At 34.6% G+C, this 19,849-nt stretch overlaps 3 protein-coding genes and 2 long non-coding RNA genes across 21 annotated transcripts; 2 read left to right on the top strand and 3 right to left on the bottom strand.

Moving 5' to 3' along the window:
- Positions 1–3: 3 nt before the first annotated feature.
- Positions 4–1,920, bottom strand: LOC124443146. Of its 3 annotated transcripts, none has more exons than XR_006947518.1 (5): positions 1,608–1,920; positions 1,108–1,215; positions 842–940; positions 356–771; positions 4–156 (listed from the first exon to the last, which is right to left on the bottom strand). It is a non-coding gene; the product is annotated as an uncharacterized LOC124443146 (long non-coding RNA). The 3 variants fall into 3 exon arrangements; XR_006947516.1 differs by having other exon boundaries at positions 356–664; XR_006947517.1 differs by having other exon boundaries at positions 390–664.
- Positions 1,921–4,659: 2,739 nt separating this feature from the next.
- LOC124441613 (pachytene checkpoint protein 2 homolog) lies at positions 4,660–7,640 on the top strand. The gene is made up of 6 exons (XM_046992088.1): positions 4,660–4,978; positions 5,055–5,121; positions 5,460–5,500; positions 5,640–5,693; positions 7,455–7,524; positions 7,611–7,640. Exons 1-6 carry the CDS (start codon positions 4,887–4,889, stop codon positions 7,638–7,640), a joined length of 354 nt encoding a protein of 117 aa, XP_046848044.1. The 5' UTR covers positions 4,660–4,886.
- Positions 7,641–7,719: 79 nt separating this feature from the next.
- LOC124443137 lies at positions 7,720–19,812 on the top strand. Of its 9 annotated transcripts, none has more exons than XR_006947509.1 (7): positions 7,720–8,081; positions 9,265–9,388; positions 11,904–12,114; positions 12,284–12,382; positions 12,451–12,546; positions 15,616–15,647; positions 15,828–16,002. XR_006947509.1 is itself a non-coding variant. In XM_046993673.1 (4 exons), the coding sequence occupies exons 1-4, from the start codon at positions 7,964–7,966 to the stop codon at positions 15,863–15,865; spliced, it is 315 nt and encodes a 104-aa protein (XP_046849629.1). In that variant the 5' UTR covers positions 7,720–7,963; the 3' UTR covers positions 15,866–16,002. The 9 variants fall into 9 exon arrangements, 2 of the variants coding, with proteins under 2 accessions (XP_046849629.1, XP_046849628.1); XR_006947504.1 differs by having other exon boundaries at positions 9,262–9,388; positions 12,026–12,114; XR_006947503.1 differs by having other exon boundaries at positions 9,262–9,388.
- On the bottom strand, positions 15,710–18,932 carry LOC124443131. Of its 6 annotated transcripts, XR_006947498.1 has the most exons (10): positions 18,681–18,932; positions 18,333–18,455; positions 18,079–18,220; positions 17,909–18,009; positions 17,425–17,489; positions 16,568–16,897; positions 16,284–16,469; positions 16,077–16,217; positions 15,850–15,969; positions 15,710–15,754 (listed from the first exon to the last, which is right to left on the bottom strand). XR_006947498.1 is itself a non-coding variant. In XM_046993661.1 (3 exons), the coding sequence occupies exons 1-3, from the start codon at positions 18,236–18,238 to the stop codon at positions 16,634–16,636; spliced, it is 489 nt and encodes a 162-aa protein (XP_046849617.1). In that variant the 5' UTR covers positions 18,239–18,326; the 3' UTR covers positions 16,593–16,633. The 6 variants fall into 6 exon arrangements, 2 of the variants coding, with proteins under 2 accessions (XP_046849617.1, XP_046849618.1); XR_006947499.1 differs by lacking the exons at positions 15,710–15,754; positions 16,568–16,897 and having other exon boundaries at positions 15,887–15,969; XR_006947501.1 differs by lacking the exons at positions 15,710–15,754; positions 17,909–18,009; positions 18,079–18,220; positions 18,333–18,455; positions 18,681–18,932 and adding an exon at positions 17,804–17,902 and having other exon boundaries at positions 15,887–15,969.
- On the bottom strand, positions 18,945–19,467 carry LOC124443143. Of its 2 annotated transcripts, XR_006947514.1 has the most exons (3): positions 19,357–19,467; positions 19,084–19,143; positions 18,945–19,005 (listed from the first exon to the last, which is right to left on the bottom strand). It is a non-coding gene; the product is annotated as an uncharacterized LOC124443143 (long non-coding RNA). The 2 variants fall into 2 exon arrangements; XR_006947513.1 differs by lacking the exon at positions 19,357–19,467 and having other exon boundaries at positions 19,084–19,317.
- Positions 19,813–19,849: the final 37 nt, after the last annotated feature.

Genomic DNA, 19,849 nt, shown 5'->3' with positions numbered 1-19,849 from the left:
TATGATTCAAACACGTGACTAATATATACTTTGAAAATGTCATTGTTTGGGAGTGATTTTAAAAAGATGGAGTTCTTCAAGTTCTTCATATCCATGCCCCCCATCATGAAGTTGATAGACATGATACTTTAGCATAACTTTTTTCAAATCAATTATCTGTTAAAAGAATTATGAAGGTTTGACAGAAATATGTACTTCATGTAAATCTTCATTATCAAACTAAGTCAATCCTCTAGGAGTTCTTGCATTTTCTTTTCCGTGGGGGTTCAACAAAAAGGGATGTGTGACATACCAGGGGTGTGAACAACCTACTCTCACACATGCGTAAATATTGTCTGATCATAGGGTCAATAACCTTGCCATATGTTGAAAAATTATCTGTGTCATACACAATAGTTATGCTCTTGACATGTTCCATTAAAAAGGATCAACAAATTCTACGAAACATGAGTCGCCATGAATTGTTTTCATGTTGATAAGAAAGTCTTTGACAAGCTTTATAATTCTATACTCTGGGATAGTGCTAAAATAAAGTGGTAAATACTATTAAGATGTTAATGCTTATTATTAAATTGAATAAATGGTTTTGTTCACGTTTTGACAGCACAGTGGTATTTGAAGAAGTGAGTCTGTTGAAGCACAACATATGACCAGTGACGTCAATCTAGTAACATATTAAAATTATTCAAGTTTCTTTACAAAACAAAAACATGATTTGTTCATTACCTAGTTTCACCTGTAGCATGGTTTCACTAACACAGACTCACTCAACTAGATTATTACATGAAATGCAATTCAATATCCTTCTGCATACAGTCCTTTGTTCATATTATGAACTAACCTTTCTTTGCATTCATTTACTTCGACGTTTAAGAATGGCTGACTTGGTAAAGGCAGTGCTTCAGAAAGTTCTTGAACTTTATCCATTTTAACGATATTGCTTTAGTTAGAGATGTTATACAAAAGATTATTCACAATATTGGCTGTGTAGGAAAAAAAACTTAAATATCTTTGCTATGTAGAAATAAAAAATAAATATCGTTTCAATTTCCCGCTATGAAACTCAAAGTCAGACTCAGGCATAACAATAACATATATATCTATTACCTTGTTTCAGCTTTCAAAAAAAACTTTATATGTTCTTTAAAATATTATTTGTCTTTCACTCTTTTACAACAGATATGTGGAGAGAAATATTCTTGCGGAGAACGAATGCTTGTGAGGTTTAAAATTAAAAATTGTTATGTTGTTTTCTTGGAAGACGATATATAACTTTTACATGAAGTAGTTAACATGATAACGATGGTCAAATGTGGTCTTATTTCTAAGGAAATTTCTCAGAAAAGAATGGCCTATTTGAAGGAAATTTCTGGAAATTTCTCAAAAAATTAATTGTTTGGACAAATTCTTGGGCAATTCTTAAATTTTACAAATTTATATACACGCTTTTAATCGTGCTTGTTTTACAATATTTACAGTTGAGTCATTTTGGAAAACTGTATAAAACAAGATGAAGCATATGAAGTAAGAACAGAAGACTTTGTTACAACGATTCCGTCATTGTAGCAAACATATCCTAGAGCTTAATCTGAGGGGTGATGGCTCACCTGTATCACCATAGGATGCTTCTTGACATACGGTACACTGATAATACGTCAATCATCCCCAAAATAACTGAATAAAACCAACGTAATCCCTTCTCGTATAGAACGTCCTGTTCAAATCCAGCCAATCCAACTGTCTGAACAAAGCAATAATTTTTTTCATGAACTGTTTGAATAGAATATATCTATTTTGAATGTTGTGTCAAGTGTCAATAAAGTGTTAAAGAAAAACAATAAGCAAAAGTTGGAACATTAACATCTACGTAATCACAAGCATAAGCAACGAGCGTGCTTATGACTCTCTCGAGGGTTTACAGAAAAAACATCAAAATCATATTCTTCTTTTCAATATTTTATACTTCTTTCAGCTTAGGAAACAACATAAAAAATAACACCACGCTTTTTATGGGCAAATTTATTCCTAAAGCTCCTCCCACCCACTCAAAGAGCGAAGTTACACCATTACACAGGCTTAAGGAAATGTGTTAGGCATTAGCTGAAAGAAGAACAAAAAGAACAAGAGAAAACGAAAGAAGATTTCCATGTCTTTCTGTGTAAACTCTGAAGAGAAAAAGAAATAAAGTTTTATCGTTTATGCTTATTCTATTCGTATGTACCATGCATTCAATTTTGTTTTCTCATGAGACCTAAAAGACCAGGAAAACGGAAATTCTTTTGAATATTGTTTTGTTTATGCTCATGTTGATTCTAATCCTTCATTTATTCTGTCTTGTTTCACAATTAATAATCACTTTTGCTTGTGCTGTAAGACTAGTATGACCAAAGACAGCACCAAAAGCACCTTCTCGTTGTGTAACTTTGCCATTGGAAGTTGAAAAGAAGAAAATCATTTTTCTATGACAGCCACAGGCTAAGAAACTCAATTTTAAAACAAATAATTTAAAAGTGTACACGGTTAAGAATCACTGACGATAATAAGAAAAGATGGCAATGAAGTGAACGCAAGAGCCAGGTGTCACAATAATTTATGATGCTGAACATACTAAATTATTTGATCAGAGAGCCATGTTAAAGTACTAAGAAGTAACCAAAGTGATTAGTGATTTATTAACGAACATAATAAGTTCATGGTGCGATGATTTCCGATACTGAAAAAATCAATTCATTTCTCTCGTATTCTATATTTCTAGACAACAAAGTTGACTTCAAGATGTTGCTAACGGAAGAAACAGATCATCCTTCGACCCAAAACATCCTTCTTCATTGTCCATATCAATAATTCGACCGACCAACAGAGAGCTAGCTTATGTTTGATTATTGCCTAGTTCTGACACGTGCTTGATTTGGTAATAACTGGGGGATTTGGTAGTAAAGAGATGTGTTGTACTTGTGCAACAACTGACTGGCGCTTCTATATACCATGGAGTAATTTTGTAGATGTTAGCACAAATCAGTTAACATGCTTTAGAGCATGTTAATATAAGAGTGCTTCTTGCGCTCATATCTTGTGTAAAATTAAAACAAAATCTAATTTACATTAAATCAATCATCATGGTTGAAAGAGAAATTGCAATACGCTGGCAGAGTATTGCAAAATCTTTAAACTCAACATCTATGCGAAATGATTATCACGAGCCAGTCAGACTAGCCGTCTACTTTGAATATTTAATGGTTTATTTGTGCCTATGATTGCACTGTTATAATATTGAGGGATGTTATAACAGTGTCTACAAAGCAATAAAAATTTAACTTCCGGTGATGTTCTAATGTTTGGTAAATGATTTAGCCAAAATAGCTATTTTGTATGATTGTATAGAACTATTGCAATCATAAAGATAATTCCTCGGGAGAGGAAACTGTTTCAAATTTTCGAATCCAACTTGAGGGCTCGTCATGAATGCTCGTCTGTCCATTATGTTCAATGGAGATGATTGACTTCGTTTGAAAAATCTGACAGTAACTTTTGTGCCATAAAAGTAAACCTTTCCTGTAAATGTTTGCAGTTTACAGCTGTTTTCTGAAATCATCGTAAAGTACCAGTTTTGATAGAAATTTCGACAGATCGTCTGCAAACACTGGTTTTTGAAAATTTATATGCTCCTACAGTTCGTCATGATTGTATTTTAACATTATTCTTACAGTTATTCATGGCACTGAACGATGAAGATTGAGACTGCGGTATGTGTTTGTTTGTCAGTTGTTTGCTTGTTTGCTTCATCATACTGCAACTTTTTCCTCAGTATTTTTCAGATGCAGAGGTCGATAAGATCAAGAATAGCAGAACAGAGATGTAAGCATGTATTTGTTTGTATCGTTCATCAAATCTTCTTTGCTTCAATTTCTTTCAGAACCACATTGCCGTAACCTGTCATTGTCAAGCAACGCTTCTTGCAGTAAGTTAAACCAATATTTATTACTTATTTTTGGAAGATATTAAAATTTAAAGAAGGCATGTTTCGAGAAGACAAAATTTTCGACTTCCATTCTTCGGTGTTTGCAGATGATCATAAACATGCACAAAAACACAAAACATGCACATAAAAGATTTTTACAATATTCTAACTAAACTAGAGAGTTCCCTCGCTCTCTAATTTAGTGAAGAATTTCAAAAGAAATTCAAGTATTCCAAAAGAGACTTCTGCCACCTATTTTGAAATAACTTGCACAAAATTTCAAGCAGCGTACACTTGATATTCTCATAGAAATTTTTTGTAATTAAAATAAGATCATACGTATGTAATATAAAATTTGACTAAATCAAAACAATTTTTCAAATGATAGCCAAGTATTCGAAACTTCGATGTAAACTAATAGAATTTGTATGAATACAATTAATAAGAACTTACTGTTTGTTCATTCTTGGAGGAAGATTGGGTGGTTGGAAATGGCATTAATTTTTTGGGAAACGGATGTTTTATATGGACCGTTTACATTCTATATAATAAGTCGTTCATGTTTTGATTGACGTTGTCAGTCAGTGAATTGTAAGTCAAGATGTATCAACTATGAAATACAACCGGAAATCCTTATATATATGTGTCTCTATGTATTGTGTTCAAGAGTAAAACAATCTTCCTTATTATATTACATTTACCATTCACTATGGTATTTGCTATCTTTAGAACTATGTATTATTTCTTTCTCTACAATGTTGTCGCTTTTACAGGGAGTAAAAGCACGAAAATATTTATATGACATGAACAAACTTGCTTGATGACAACTTTGCTCAGTCAAATACTTATTATCTATCAATTACGTATTTACAGAAGTCTTGATTTGAACTACATTTATGCGTTTATTTGCTAAACCTAGTCTTCCCCAATGTTGTTTTCTTCTTATTTCAGACATCCTAATGTAATTATATTGACAACATCGAACATAACTAGAGCCATAGACGTTGCGTTCGTGGACAGGTTGAAAAATATGTTTGTGACTCGAAAGTTTTTTAATTCACTTTCTCATCTAACTTCGCTATTTGTTCGCCCACAGAGCCGACATCAAACAGTATATTGGTCCGCCATCAGCCAAAGCTATTTACAAAATTTACCATTTGTTTGTATGTAACTTATGTCTTCTTGTGCACGTGATCAACGAAATGGCTGCCGGTCAATTATGTTTTCTGGCCAAAGGAACGCCGAAATGGCTTACCGCAACCTGTCATCATATACAATATAAAACAACAATTTGCCTCGTGAAGTATATCCCCTCTTCTCAGTACTTTGTACCTTTACGTCTACTGCTTTATTTCCATACCACAATATAGTCGTTTGTGCAAGTTATACAAACATGTTGCTTAAATAGAGAGGTGTGCAGCTATATAGAAATTGATTGCAAACGATTGCATTGTAGATAATTTTTTAATAATCAAAATTAATGTTCACCGTTTCATCACAGACCAGTATCATATCACCAGCCACTCAAATTTTGGATTTAAGGTACAACTGAAAAAATACACGAAATTTTATTTTGACGAAAATTGACGGTGTTTGTTAGAAATTTTTTTGTTCACTTCTATGTTGATGACATGGTTTTCTTTTCCGATGTACAACTTTTTTTCCCTATTTTCCATTGTAGCTTTGTCGACAACGATGTAACACACTGTAGTCTTGAATTAAAGAAGATAGCCGAGTAAGTGAAGTAGATGTTTGTAGATGTAGATCGTCGAGGTTAGTGGTGTCCTGCGAAGGACTGTTGATGTTGATGTTGACTGACTTCTTAACAACCTTAGCGGTAGTCATCTTTAGAGTCAGCATCAACAACAACAGTTCTTTTCAGGACTTTACTAACCTGGACGATCTACATCTACAAACATGTAACGATACTCCCATGTTCAAACCTTTCACTTTAAAGTAAAGTGATGTCACAGAGTAAAATAAACATTTCTTGTCTTAGTTTATGGTAAATATTATGTCACCCAGTCTTCATGTTTTCAAGTTAGTATTCTTCTCGTTTTACAAAGAAAACGAAACTACGCCCGGGGGATTTTCAGAAGTTGTCTGAACCCTGGCAGTATGTTCTAGTTTCTTTTATGAGAAGAATTCTTGTAAAGAAAAAAGACAAATTTTGAAAGGAAAAAACCCCGTTTTCGGTCCATGCTTCCCGATACCTTCTTAAGCGTAAGGCACTAAAACGCGGCATGTTAACGTTTCGGTAGCAGATTTCGGCCCCTCCACGCTATCCTACTTGGGAGATGCAATAGCAAGCTTCCGCCCATCAGACCCGAGATCACCTGCGATAGGCTTTGCTCGGGGTACGCAGGAGAGTGCGGTCGCCACCGAAGTGTGGACCCTAAGCCACTGCATACTATATCGCACCCAGCTTCCACTGCTAGTTGACATCTACTATATGAAGCTATAGATTTATATTTATATATACAAAAATTAGAGGCTTACGAAATTTGTGGTATTATTAAAGTCACAACTGCGCATGCCCAGATAATTTCTTTGATAATTTGCGATTAAGTGGGATAATTGCCCCAGATGTAGTGCAAGTACATCTAGTTAGTCGTTGCCATGACTATAAACAATTAGTCGAGTGGGCTGCGCATGCTCGAGCGCATGCGCAGATGATTTCTCCATTAAATTGACACGCTATTTACTTCAAAATCGGGGCTAGTAGATGCAATTGGTCGTTGCCATGACCATGAACATTGGCAGCCAATCAATTTAACTGCGCATGCTCAGTTGATATCTTTAATAGTTTGTTAATAAGCAAGTTATATACTCCCTAATTGATGCTAGTAAATGTAGTTGGTCGTTTCCATGACTATCAACTCGGACAATTGGTCAAGTGGACTTTGCATGCTTGAGCGTGCTGCGCATGCCCAAGCGTACTGCGAATGCTCAGATGATCTTCTTATATTTTGTGACCAAGCGATTAATTACTCAGTAAGTGATGAAAATAGGTCCAGCTTGTTGTTGCCATCACTATGAATATGAAAAATTTGTTAAATGACTAAATTTCTCATTATGATTGAAATTAATGATTTCCCAATATGTGACCAAGTGAACCACAGAAGGATGCAAGCTTGTTCTGTTTGTCATTGCCATTATTGTAAACTCGAACAGTTTGTTGAGTTGTTTGTGCATGTTCAGATGAGTTCTCAAATAATTTAGGACTGAGGTTTAAAATATACCGTCTTAATACTTGCAACATAAATAAAATTTAACTTTTTATTACATCTACATTTAAGGCGTAAAGATGTTTTTTCTTTGTTATCGTAGTCAGTAGTTATCAAGTAATGGACCACTCTCAAATAATCACGAATATTGGTTGACTTTTGGTTAGGTTTCTTTGGGAGGCCCTTCTCCTTTTGAACTTGCAAGGAGCAGTCAAGCGTCTCACTGTGATAAACCTACGAAGTATTCTTTCTCTCATTTTCTTGTTTAGAAAAAGTTATCAACTAAGTGGTCGAACTCTTCGTAAACTACCATTCCTTGCACATGCGCTGTACTCAAAAGTAAGTAATACGAATTAAAGCCTTCACCCGTGTTCTTTTTGTTGTACATGCATGTACTTATATTGTCCCTCAAACCTACGTAATAGGCGCAAACGATAACCTTAGAAGAGTTTTGAATAAGCGTGCAAATGTGATCTTTTAGCGATTGTATACTTTTATACATTCATAGTAATATTTTGGATATGTTTTGTTGAAGATTAAGATTTTGTATTGCTCAATTTAAGTTCAATAAGTAACATAGATCACAAAGTTTGCTAATTTATATTGATGCTTTAAGACTCCTTACATGACGTTTCCGCAACACACCCGAGGTCAAAGTTCGTATATATTAAAATGCAACAATGTGTATAGTTCGTTATTGAGGATAATGTATAGATTATTTTACATAGGGAAAGATATTTATACGCTATAGTTAATTGTAACTGTTTAATTTCAACTTATGTTTACATTAAATGACATCCTTAAGCCAACTTTACTAATATTGATCGCTATTTTCGTGTTATACATCTATAATCATCTTGTTGTTAAAGATTTGAAGCTTTGCTGCGATAATACAGGTTTGTACAGCTATCTCATCTTTGTTTGTTGCCTGCCTGATAGCATGTCGACTCCGGGGACCAGATTTTTTATCGTGATTTATATGACATTATAGATTGTCGTACGTCTATCTAATATCTTGAGTATAAACGATATGTTTTGAAAGATGAGTTTACATATACTCTAGCGTAGTGTCTTCATCAGGAGTGATCTGATGTTGAAACTTGAGTCTTTATATACTCCAGTCTAGTGTCTTCATCAGGAGTGATCTGATGTTGAAACTTGAGTCCTTATATACTCCAGTCTAGTGTCTTCATCAGGAGTGATCTGATGTTGAAACTTGAGTCCTTATATACTCCAGTCTTATGTTTTCATCAGGAGTGATCTGATGTTGAATCTTGAGTCCTTATATACTCCAGTCTAGTGTCTTCATCAGGAGTGATCTGATGTTGAAACTTGAGTCCTTATATACTCCAGTCTAGTGTCTTCATCAGGAGTGATCTGATGTTGAAACTTGAGTCCTTATATACTCCAGTCTTATGTTTTCATCAGGAGTGATCTGATGTTGAATCTTGAGTCCTTATATACTCCAGTCTAGTGTCTTCATCAGGAGTGATCTGATGTTGAATCTTGAGTCCTTATATACTCCAGTCTTATGTTTTCATCAGGAGTGATCTGATGTTGAATCTTGAGTCCTTATATACTCCAGTCTAGTGTCTTCATCAGGAGTGATCTGATGTTGAAACTTGAGTCCTTATATACTCCAGTCTAGTGTCTTCATCAGGAGTCTGATGTTGAAACTTGAGTCCTTATACTCCAGTCTTATGTTTCATCAGGAGTGATCTGATGTTGAATCTTGAGTCGTTATATACTCCAGTCTAGTGTCTTCATCAGGAGTGATCTGATGTTGAATCTTGAGTCCTTATATACTCCAGACTAATGTCTTCATCTGGAGTGATCTGATGTTGAATCTTGAGTCCTTATATACTCCAGTCTAGTGTCTTCATCAGGAGTGATCTGATGTTGAATCTTGAGTCCTTATATACTCCAGTCTTATGTTTTCATCAAGAGTGATCTTTTATTGAAACTTTCGCTAGTGTTATTTAACCATGTTATCTAAAAACTTTATCCTACATAGTCCATTTTGTATTTGTGTTTCCACTTGTTTTCTTTAATGTTTTAAAATAATGTTCTTGACAGCAGAGAATTATTCTCATTATGATTTGGTCGTTGGAATACTTTCATCGCGCGGCAACTTTGATTTGAGGCAAAGTTTACGTGAATCATGGGTTGGCTATGCAAGACGACATTCATCTCTAAATAAAAGGTAAGCACAGGGAAAACACTGAATTTTCTTGAGGGTAGCTGTAGTGTGTTTTGTATTCAATTAGAGCTACTTAGCGTGTGAAACGTTACAGCAAACACAATATTTGTGAAGGTAAAGTGTAGAACAGTGTTTCAAATTGGCCTGTCGCGTTTACAACGAATTTCTTTAATACCAGAGAACGTTTACAACGTATTTCTTCAATACCAGAGAACGTTTACAACGTATTTCTTCAATACCAGAGAACGTTTACAACGTATTTCTTCAATACCAGAGAACGTTTACAACGTATTTCTTCAATACCAGAGAACGTTTACAACGTATGTCTTCAATACCAGAGAACGTTTACAACGTATTTCTTCAATACCAGAGAACGTTTACAACGTATTTCTTCAATACCAGAGAACGTTTACAACGTATTTCTTCAATACCAGAGAACGTTTACAACGTATTTCTTCAATACCAGAGAACGTTTACAACGTATTTCTTCAATACCAGAGAACGTTTACAACGTATTTCTTCAATACCAGAGAACGTTTACAACGTATTTCTTCAATACCAGAGAACGTTTACAACGTATTTCTTCAATACCAGAGAACGTTTACAACGTATTTCTTCAATACCAGAGAACGTTTACAACGTATTTCTTCAATACCAGAGAACGTTTACAACGTATTTCTTCAATACCAGAGAACGTTTACAACGTATTTCTTCAATACCAGAGAACGTTTACAACGTATTTTTCAATACCAGAGAACGTTTACAACGTATTTCTTCAATACCAGAGAACGTTTACAACGTATTTCTTCAATACCAGAGAACGTTTACAACGTATTTCTTCAATACCAGAGAACGTTTACAACGTATTTCTTCAATACCAGAGAACGTTTAAAACGTATTTCTTCAATACCAGAGAACGTTTAAACGTATTTCTTCAATACCAGAGAACGTTTACAACGTATTTCTTCAATACCAGAGAACGTTTACAACGTATTTCTTCAATACCAGAGAACGTTTACAACGTATTTCTTCAATACCAGAGAACGTTTACAACGTATTTCTTCAATACCAGAGAACGTTTACAACGTATTTCTTCAATACCAGAGAACGTTTAAAACGTATTTCTTCAATACCAGAGAACGTTTAAAACGTATTTCTTCAATACCAGAGAACGTTTACAACGTATTTCTTCAATACCAGAGAACGTTTACAACGTATTTCTTCAATACCAGAGAACGTTTACAACGTATGTCTTCAATACCAGAGAACGTTTACAACGTATTTCTTCAATACCAGAGAACGTTTACAACGTATTTCTTCAATACCAGAGAACGTTTACAACGTATTTCTTCAATACCAGAGAACGTTTACAACGTATTTCTTCAATACCAGAGAACGTTTACAACGTATTTCTTCAATACCAGAGAACGTTTACAACGTATGTCTTCAATAAAGTAAATGGTTTGAACCCGGGAGTATCGTTATATGTTTGTAAATGATGATCGTCCAGGTTAATAAAGTCCTGAGAAGGACTGTTTTTGATGTTGTTGACTGACGTTTCGACAACCTTAGCGGTAGTCATCTTCAGAGTCAAATGAGGAGTAAACGTCAGGTTAGCCGTATTTGTTGTCTGGTTCTTACGTCATTGTATTGTGTGTACAGGAAATGTGCAGGAAATGTGTATTGTCATTGTGGATTAGTGTGAAGTGAAATATTTTATTTTTAGTTGTGATGTGTGATTTAGGTGTGACGTTTTTAGTTGTAGTGTGTGGGTGTCAATTGTGTATTGTCATTGTGAATTAGTTTGAAGTGTAATGTTTTTAGTTGATCGTTTGTTTGTATTGTGAATAAGTCGTTTGTAAGGTGCCGGTAATTGCTGTGATCATCTCCAAGTTTGAAAATTTACTTTTGATTTGATAGTTGTGAGGTTTGGCGCCTGGAAAAAGCCGATATAAAACAATATGACGTTGGAATCTCGATGCAGGCGATAAACTAACGAGGCACATATTTACAAACGTCGAACATAACCTACTATACATGTGATATTTAAAGTTAATCAGTTGCGGATTACTCATTACGAAAAGTAAACCAAGACATTGTTAGTTTTTACTTTTTGCTGCTTGGAACTTGCTAAAAGTGCCGTTTTTAGACCATTTATGATGTTGAAAACCGTACGTGCGATTGAATATCGACGAAAAAGACTTTCGTACCATCTAGTGTTTAAATGCGCGAGGCTAAGAACTGACGAGGATTTCCCTATTTCTGCAGACTGTTTTGATAATTTTTAAAGTTTATTTTGAACTATTAATTTCTTTTGTATCGTTCACACTATGTGTTACAAACGCAAGCTAGGAAATGCAAAGGCAAAGGAACGTAAAGAACGCAAACGTTGTCAAGAGACTGAGCTTAGTGGAGGGATTAAATATCACCAGGCCTCGTAATTTTGCCTTAGCCTACATGCTCCATAATTATTAATCAGCCACTGCTGCGAATTTATCATTGCTGTATGTATTTGTAGCGAAGATCAGACAGTCTTGATGGAAATATGTGTTGCTATCTCTCATGGAGATTTTACCGTCATAGAGGCTGGAACGAGTGCATGATCAAACGTGTTTATATGTTTGTCATATTGATGTTTAGACTACGAAAATGAAGTAATTGCTTACAAACGAGCAAATGAAGAAAATTTGAGATATTTTCACAGTGGATCTATCGGATGGGACTTTGATGTGAGTATTAGTTAGTTATTTGTAGCCATTAAGAACTGCTCAACGGACACTGTTGCATTGAACTTTTGGGACCTTCTGAACAAAGTCTGAAACCTGTTGCATAAAGTGTCTGTTTGGCTTCAGGAGTAAAAATTTGGGTTGGCAATACAATACAATTATTTTTATACAGATCATCCGTCCCATTATTTTGACTCGTCTTGGCATCTCTTTATCATCGTTGAATTCAAAAAGAAACTCTTCTGTTCGACTCTACGACAGAACAACTAAGGTTAAACCATGCAGTTTATAAATACCGTTTACAAGTTATTTGATCTAAATTGTTTTATCTCGTTTCAGAGCGAAATTATATCTGTTTATTTCTCTTTCCAAGACCCTGGTACAACAGAAAACGGTTCGTCGTTTAAAGCAATTGAAAACTTTATTTTGCCAAAGGTGAGTAACAAGTCGATAATTTATCAAAATATTCAAGTGAATTGTTTGAGCTCGGGAGTATCGTTATCATGTTTGTACAGGTTAGTAGAGTGCTGAGAAGGGCTGTTGGTGTTGATGTTGACTGATGTTTCGACAACCTTAGTGGTTGTCATCTTCAAAGTCGAGTGAGGAGTAAACGTCTGCAAGCAGATAACAAATATGGCAAACCTGACGTTTACTCCTCACTTGACTCTGAAGATAACTACCACTAAAGTTGTCGAAACGTCAGTCAACATCAACACCAGCAGTCCTTCTCAGGACTCTACTGACCTGATTTAAACGATACAAATGGCTTGGCTTATTAAATGCTAACTTTGTAAAATCTATTATAAGAATTAGATAATCCATTTTTTCCATGAAGCTCATGGATACTTTTGTTCATGATATGAGAGTTATATTGTATAAGGAGGCTCTCGTTCATCACGAGAGAGTTATGAGATAGTTACCTTGTAAAAGTTAACATGTAAAAAGCGTATAAACATATTTACAGTTGGTTTAAATTATAAGTCATTAAGGCGGAATTTTTTTTAACTTTTGCAATATCCTTGAATGTTCTAGTTTCTTTTTATACAAAAAAAAAGATTAAATTCAAAAGCAAAAAACCCCGTTTTCGGTCCATGCTTCCCGATACCTGCTTAAGCCGAGGCACTAGAACGCCGCATGTTAACGTTTCGGTAGGAGATTTCGGCCCCTCCACGCTATCCTACTTGGGAGATGCAATAGCAAGCTTCCGCCCATCAGACCCGAGATCACCTGCGATAGGCTTTGCTCGGGGTACGCAGGGAGAGTGCGGTCGCGACCCGAAACGTCTGGACCCTAAGCCACTGCATACATATCGCACCCAGCTTCCACTGCTAGTTGACATCTACTATACCTAATATTGGCTTTATATATATATACAAAAATTCAGAGGCTTACGAAAGTTGCGGTATTATTAAAGTCACTACTGCGCATGCCCAGATGATTTCTTTGATAATTTGCGACTAAGTGAGCTAATTGCCACAAATATAGTGCAAGTACATATAGTTAGTCGTTGCCATGACTATAAACAATTGGTCGAATGTACTGCGCATGCACCTGCGCATGCGCAGATGATTTATCCATTTAATTGTTACTAAGCATGCTATTTACTTCAAATTCGGTGCTTGTAGATGCAGCTGGTCGTTGCCATAACTATGAAGTCAAAAACTGTCAAGTGAACTGCGCATGCTCAGTTGATATCTTTAATAATTTGTTAGTAAGCAAGTTATCTACTCCCTAATTGATTCTAATAAATGCAGTTGGTCATTTCCATGATCGTTTACTCAGACAATTGGTCAAATAGACTTTGCTTGTACTGCGCATTTCCAAGCGTACTGCGCATGCTCAGATGATTTTGCGTACATTTATGTGACCAAACGATTTAATCACTCAGAAAGCGATGAAAATAGATCCAGCTTGTCGTTACCATGACTATGAAATTGAAAAATTTGTCAAATGGACTGTGCAGACTCATATGAAGTTTAAAGCCTAGTGCCAAACACTAATATTCCCTCACCAAATATTAAAAGAAAAGATGGTACAATGCTTTATGAATAAATTTCTTTAAAGTCTGTAGCAACTTGCAATCCTCCGTAGATTCTCCGGGAAGAGAGTCGTGACAAAAGAGGAAGAAGAAACTCGAATGTCGGAGTGGCAGCGATTGAAAGACGATGAGAATGAACGTTTACTTAAAGAAAGCAGAACTATTTCTGATATTCTTTTTGTTTCAAATGTCGATGTTTACAGAAATCTTCCATCCCAGTTGCTTCAGTTTTTCTCGTGGTAAGAGAGTGTCTGAGACTTTTTTATATTTTTTCATGCCACTGTGAAATTTCTGGCGATAAGTGGACAGTCTCAAATCAACTTTAAACATTATTTTTGCCCAAATAACTTGCATTAGTGTATAATTCATCTCGCCAGTATCTCCTTACCTACGACATCAGTCGTCATATGTCATATTGATCTTGCTTCATGTCGGCTTTTCTTTTTAAATAGGCTCTCGGCGACTTTAAGTTTTTCCTTTGTAATGAAAACTGACGATGATTGTTTTGTTAACCTGGAGACCATCTTACAGGTTTGTGAAAGCTCTTCAATTACATCTCCCAAGTAGGATAGCGTGGAGGGGCCGAAATCTCCTACCGAAACGTTAACATGCGGCGTTCTAGTGCCTTGCGCTTAAGAAGGTATCGGGAAGCATGGACCGAAAACGGGGTTTTTTGCTTTCGAATTTTATCTTTTTGTTTTCTTCTCATAAAACAAACCAAGCAATGTTTCAATTAACTTCTTATGACCCTGTCTTTTTCTGACACTTATAAATAAAGACAACCTTAAACATGTTTTATACCAATTTTATCGGTTTATATCTTTCTGATTTAACTCTCCCATTTACTGTTTCTCATGTATTACGAGCAAACCATACATATGTTTCATGGAAAACAAACAAGGATTATGTGGTTCCCTTAGTTAACATGCGACGCTCTAGTGCTCAACTATCTCGGGGTATCGGGAGGCATGGACGTAAACGGGATTCTTTGGTTTTCAAAATTTATCTTTTTCTTTACAAGAATTCTTCTCATAAAAAAAACTAGAACGTCCAAGGATACTTCAAAGGTTCAAACAACTTCTGCCTTTTTGAACTATAACTTAAAAAAACTCTAAGCATGTTTATACGTTTTTTACTTATTACCTTTTACAACGTAACTTTCTCATAACTCTCTCGTGATGAACGAGAGCCTCATTATACAATATGACTCTTTCATCATGAACGAACGCATCCATGGGCTTCACGGAAAAAAGGGATTATGTACTTTGTTATGAGAACAAACCTGTTAAGAAAACAGGTTGTTATTTTTATAACTATAAGCTGTGTACAAAAACAAAATGAGAGAAGTCACCATCATGCATAAAATGCATTCTGATACGTAGATGAACACTCGTATTTACTAATTAGCAGACCTGTATATATTATATATTACAGATAAACTTCAAAAATACTTATCTTCAATCTAGCAATCCAGTATCAGACTCTCTTAAATTATTTGGTAAGAAAGTTTTCTGTATTCCAAGAGTTGTTCCATCCATCACCACCTTCTGGGAATTCTTCCACATAATTCACAAAAACCCATTGTCAAAATCAATATCAAGCAACCTTAATAAGAGAAAATTCAATAACTTAATAAAACAAGCGATCACTATCTCAATGGAATATTCATATTTTGCAGCTGAAAATGAAATGATGCTTACCGTATCATGGCAATGATAGCGAGACGAAACTTGGCGTAAGTTATTTCCTTTGGGAAATTCAAACTACTCGAAGACACTTGCCTTTGTACATATGCAACATAATATTTGTACATAGGTAAACTGAACAAGAATAAAAAAGAAAAACATTCAAAAGATATAGTGCGAGAAAATTAAATAATGGACAAACGTAGCTACTAATGCTTCGGCAAATTTTCATTAAAAAGTACCTCGAAAAGCCGTTATGAAAAGCCGAATGTAATCTTTTAGATCGGCATGAGATATTGCATATGATCCAAACCATACAATCCTGTTTTCAATGCCATCATAATGCTTTTTCGTAGCACAAGAGGAGCAAGGTCTACAATACACTAAATAATTTATTTAAGTCAAATAATTATGAAGTGAAGCGTAACCTATAACAAATCAGAACTTACCCTTCACATCATGGATTGAACAAAAGTACGCAACTGAACACAAGTCTACGTACAACCATTCATCTTGAATAGAACGTTTATCCCACTCTGCACCACAAGAACAAATACCACTTTCAGATGGCGCCAAAATTTTATGACCATTTTTTTCAGGAAGATCAGTAAAATCGCTTGCATCATTCTCATTGCCTAAAATAATTAAATAGTAATATTTACAAAATGCTAGAAAGTGCTAAATACCATACCGATAAAGGAAATAGTATATGTAAAGCTAAAAGGATGTTCACCATTGCAGATTATCTTGCATACTTGTTTCAAATAAAGAAACCTTTTCTTTGCTAAGTGTAGCCAATTCAAAATAGTCTCGCATCTGGTGTAATTCCAAAGGAAAACTTAAAAAGTGCCAATGGAGAATCCATTTCATCCTCGTCAACGATTTGCATGGCTTTTGCAAGGGTTGTCACATGAATGCAATGATATGACGAATAGCTGCAACATTTTAACTCGGGCTGGGGCGGCATTACTTTTGAATACACTAAAGTACAAACCCCCCATGGACTATTCACTGGTTTTACAGCAATCCACTGAACCTCCCTGCACACTGCACTAAACAAGTCCTAAAATATGTAAAATCATTTATCTTTAAGGTTGTATTATGTGTGTGTATGTATGTGTGTGTATGTATGTGTGTGTATGTATGTGTGTGTATGTATGTGTGTGTATGTATGTGTGTATGTATGTGTGTGTATGTATGTGTGTGTATGTATGTGTGTGTATGTATGCAGATTAATAATTATGATTAATTATGACTTCACAAAATCCTTAGAAAGTGCTTAATATATATATATCAGGCACGTAAAGCAAATGGTGAATATGACTTTACTATTTTTGTCATACATTTAGTTTATACTACTTAATGTATGTACTGTAAGTATGTGGCTATGTATGTATGTGAGTATGAATGTGTATACCTCAATAGTCATAAATAAATTCAATTTGCCCTGTTGGTTATCACCCTAATAGCTTTATAGAAGCTCCTGAACTTAGGCACAGGATGTATGGTAACAAATTGTGGGGTATTAGAAGGTTGAGAAACAATACGTGTATTTGTACAAAAAAGTTATTTTCACATAACAAAATATACTTCTTCAGGTTGCATCTCATGGTAGGAATGATCACTGAAAACAGACTGCATCATGGATGTGGATTCTGCATTCATAAAAGAAATTCCATGAGATAAATATATTGTGTAAATAATCATTCACAAGTTTTAACAATATTTTTGCTTGTAAAGCTGTGCGGGTTAACATCCACATGTAATAAGAACAATGTCGAACAAGGGTCTTGTAAAAACACAGAAGGATGACTTCACAAGGGTTTGAAATGTACAATAAACTGATATTTAAGGATGAAGACATTTTCTCCCATACCACATGAAGAACTTTACATTGAAAAATAAGCCAAATACAAATTTGAGACATTCACTACATGCAATGTCAGATTAATATGTAACAAGTTCTCACATCTTTGACAAGGGTCTTGAAACAAATAGTATGTAAGTGTAAGTCAAAATTTGGTGAAGCTGTTCAGACACCTTATATCCTGAAAGAGTAACACACAACACTTACTTTTTCAATAAAATCTTTGGCTTCAATACCAAACTTTCTATCATACACAACCAGATATTTTTCCATTGCTAATATGTGTATGCAACTCGGATATGGTATATCTGACAAGTACAAAAATGTTGTTTGGCCTGTTTTAATCATTTCATTTCAGTAACATCTATTTTACATACCTTTTTGAGGATCTAATTGTATATTATTAGGTAGGGCATCAACAAATTGCTTTCTATTTGCATCACATGAGCAGCACAATATCCAACCATAGCCATCAAGCAATAGGTGGGGATATCGATGTACAAATACAAATGAATTATGCTGAAGAAAAAAATACATGCAGATTATAGCACCAAAAAAAGCGTATTGAGTAATATCATTTAGTTGGGTATATACCCAACATTGAAATTATGGAAATAAAATTTGACATCACCATAATTGTTCTTTTGTTTGCATTATAATCATGAACAACAAAGGATTGCTGACATGATACATTTGATGCAAAGTCAAACTGTAACAATAGCCCAGTATAGTGGCCAGTGGGTGACAAATGACTCTGAAAGAGCAAGTACACAGTAATTATTAATGTTCACTGTTTCAAAAATATCTATTGTAATATATTTTTATGTTTGTTGAGCACATTTCTACCAGATGTTAATAAAGTTTTGCTAGACAGTGTTTCATGCATAAGCAATCAACAAGCATATTGTCAATTTATAACACATTAAAAACATGACTAGTGGTAAACAGTATAAAGTATAACTGTATATGTGAGAACTACTTGACTATGTTGACATGGTTGTTTGGGTTCCTCTGTAATAATAGAGATAGATTGCTTGGTAAAGATATCTTCAGAGTCCTACAAATAAAGACCATTATTTAATTTAAAATGTGTACAGACTTTTAATAAGTGTTTAAATAATGCATGCCTTCTTTAAATTACTTCAAAATTTTTTAGTTATTTCTAGTGAAAGCAGTCCTACATATAACCACTTCCAATGACTTTTCATGAGAAACAATATCAATATGTACATTAAAACTTGTGTTTTGGTGGTTAACTCTTGGTGCTTGTCATAATTTTCAGCAATATCTTCACTTTGTTCATTCTACATATAAATTAAAAAAAACCCATAAACATAGCGTATTTTTATATCTACATAGTTTTACAATATATGTAAACTTACCAAATCCCCAAATTCATTTTCTTGTTCAAAAAATTGAGATTCATATGACACACTGCTATTCTATTAACATATATGACATTGTGATTAAAGGATGTAGAGAATCCAGACTTGAAATTGGAAAATGTGCTCCGAATAAGTGTTTTTCCTTACACCACATTGTGGGCATAAATAAATTTGTACACATACTTTTGTTAATATAACTGTGGTAATAAAAATAAATTAATATGAAATTGTGCAACCAGAAACAATAAAAGAACACTTTAAAATTCCTACCGCATCATCTTTTGTGTGTTTCCTTTCCTCTCCGCGTTATTGTAATTTGACGGGAAATGGTTTTTATTCACTCTTACATCTTCTGCCTTTATAATTAGTCGATCTGTATTTCTAAACTAATATTTACAAATGCCCCAAGAGAATCTTTTTATTTTATTGGCTCTCTTCTACAAATACAATACCATGTCCGACTATTTGATTGCACGAATTTTGTAATTTGATCACGTTTTTGACACGTGTGTTTACGATGGGAAAGATGGATTGCTTAAATGTACCTAGTTGTTTAGACTACTTGAATCCATAGTTATCCTGTAATGTATACTCTTGTGAAACACCAATGAGCATACGTAGTGTGTCTTCTATAACCTCTATTCTTGTTCTCCACTTCATCATCTATCCATATTTGTTCTTTTTTAGTTCTCAGCTCAACACAACCCTTGTCTGAAGTTCCTAAAACCTTCATCTACCCAAGAAAGATCTCTGGTGGTAACAT

This window comes from Xenia sp. Carnegie-2017, unplaced genomic scaffold (genome assembly GCF_021976095.1).
Source record: "Xenia sp. Carnegie-2017 unplaced genomic scaffold, XeniaSp_v1 HiC_scaffold_20, whole genome shotgun sequence".
Taxonomy (NCBI): Eukaryota; Metazoa; Cnidaria; class Anthozoa; order Malacalcyonacea; family Xeniidae; genus Xenia; species Xenia sp. Carnegie-2017.
Note: the sequence above shows the minus strand (reverse complement) of the source record. Positions and strands in the feature narration are given on the sequence as shown.

Coding starts and splice junctions, on each gene's coding strand:
- LOC124441613 (XM_046992088.1), top strand. CDS start 4,887: ATGTTGTTTTCTTCTTATTTCAGACATCCTAATGTAATTATATTGACA. Junction 5,501..5,639: donor ACTCAAATTTTGGATTTAAG/GTACAACTGAAA, acceptor TTTCCATTGTAG/CTTTGTCGACAACGATGTAA. Junction 7,525..7,610: donor CACATGCGCTGTACTCAAAA/GTAAGTAATACG, acceptor CCTACGTAATAG/GCGCAAACGATAACCTTAGA.
- LOC124443137 (XM_046993672.1), top strand. CDS start 7,964: ATGTTTACATTAAATGACATCCTTAAGCCAACTTTACTAATATTGATC. Junction 8,082..9,261: donor GCTTTGCTGCGATAATACAG/GTTTGTACAGCT, acceptor TGTTCTTGACAG/CAGAGAATTATTCTCATTAT. Junction 9,389..14,601: donor CATTCATCTCTAAATAAAAG/GTAAGCACAGGG, acceptor CTTTTTAAATAG/GCTCTCGGCGACTTTAAGTT.
- LOC124443131 (XM_046993661.1), bottom strand. CDS start 18,238: ATGTATTTTTTTCTTCAGCATAATTCATTTGTATTTGTACATCGATAT. Junction 17,490..18,078: donor ACAATTAGATCCTCAAAAAG/GTATGTAAAATA, acceptor TTATGAATGCAG/AATCCACATCCATGATGCAG. Junction 16,898..17,424: donor ATGAGATGCAACCTGAAGAA/GTATATTTTGTT, acceptor TACATATTTTAG/GACTTGTTTAGTGCAGTGTG.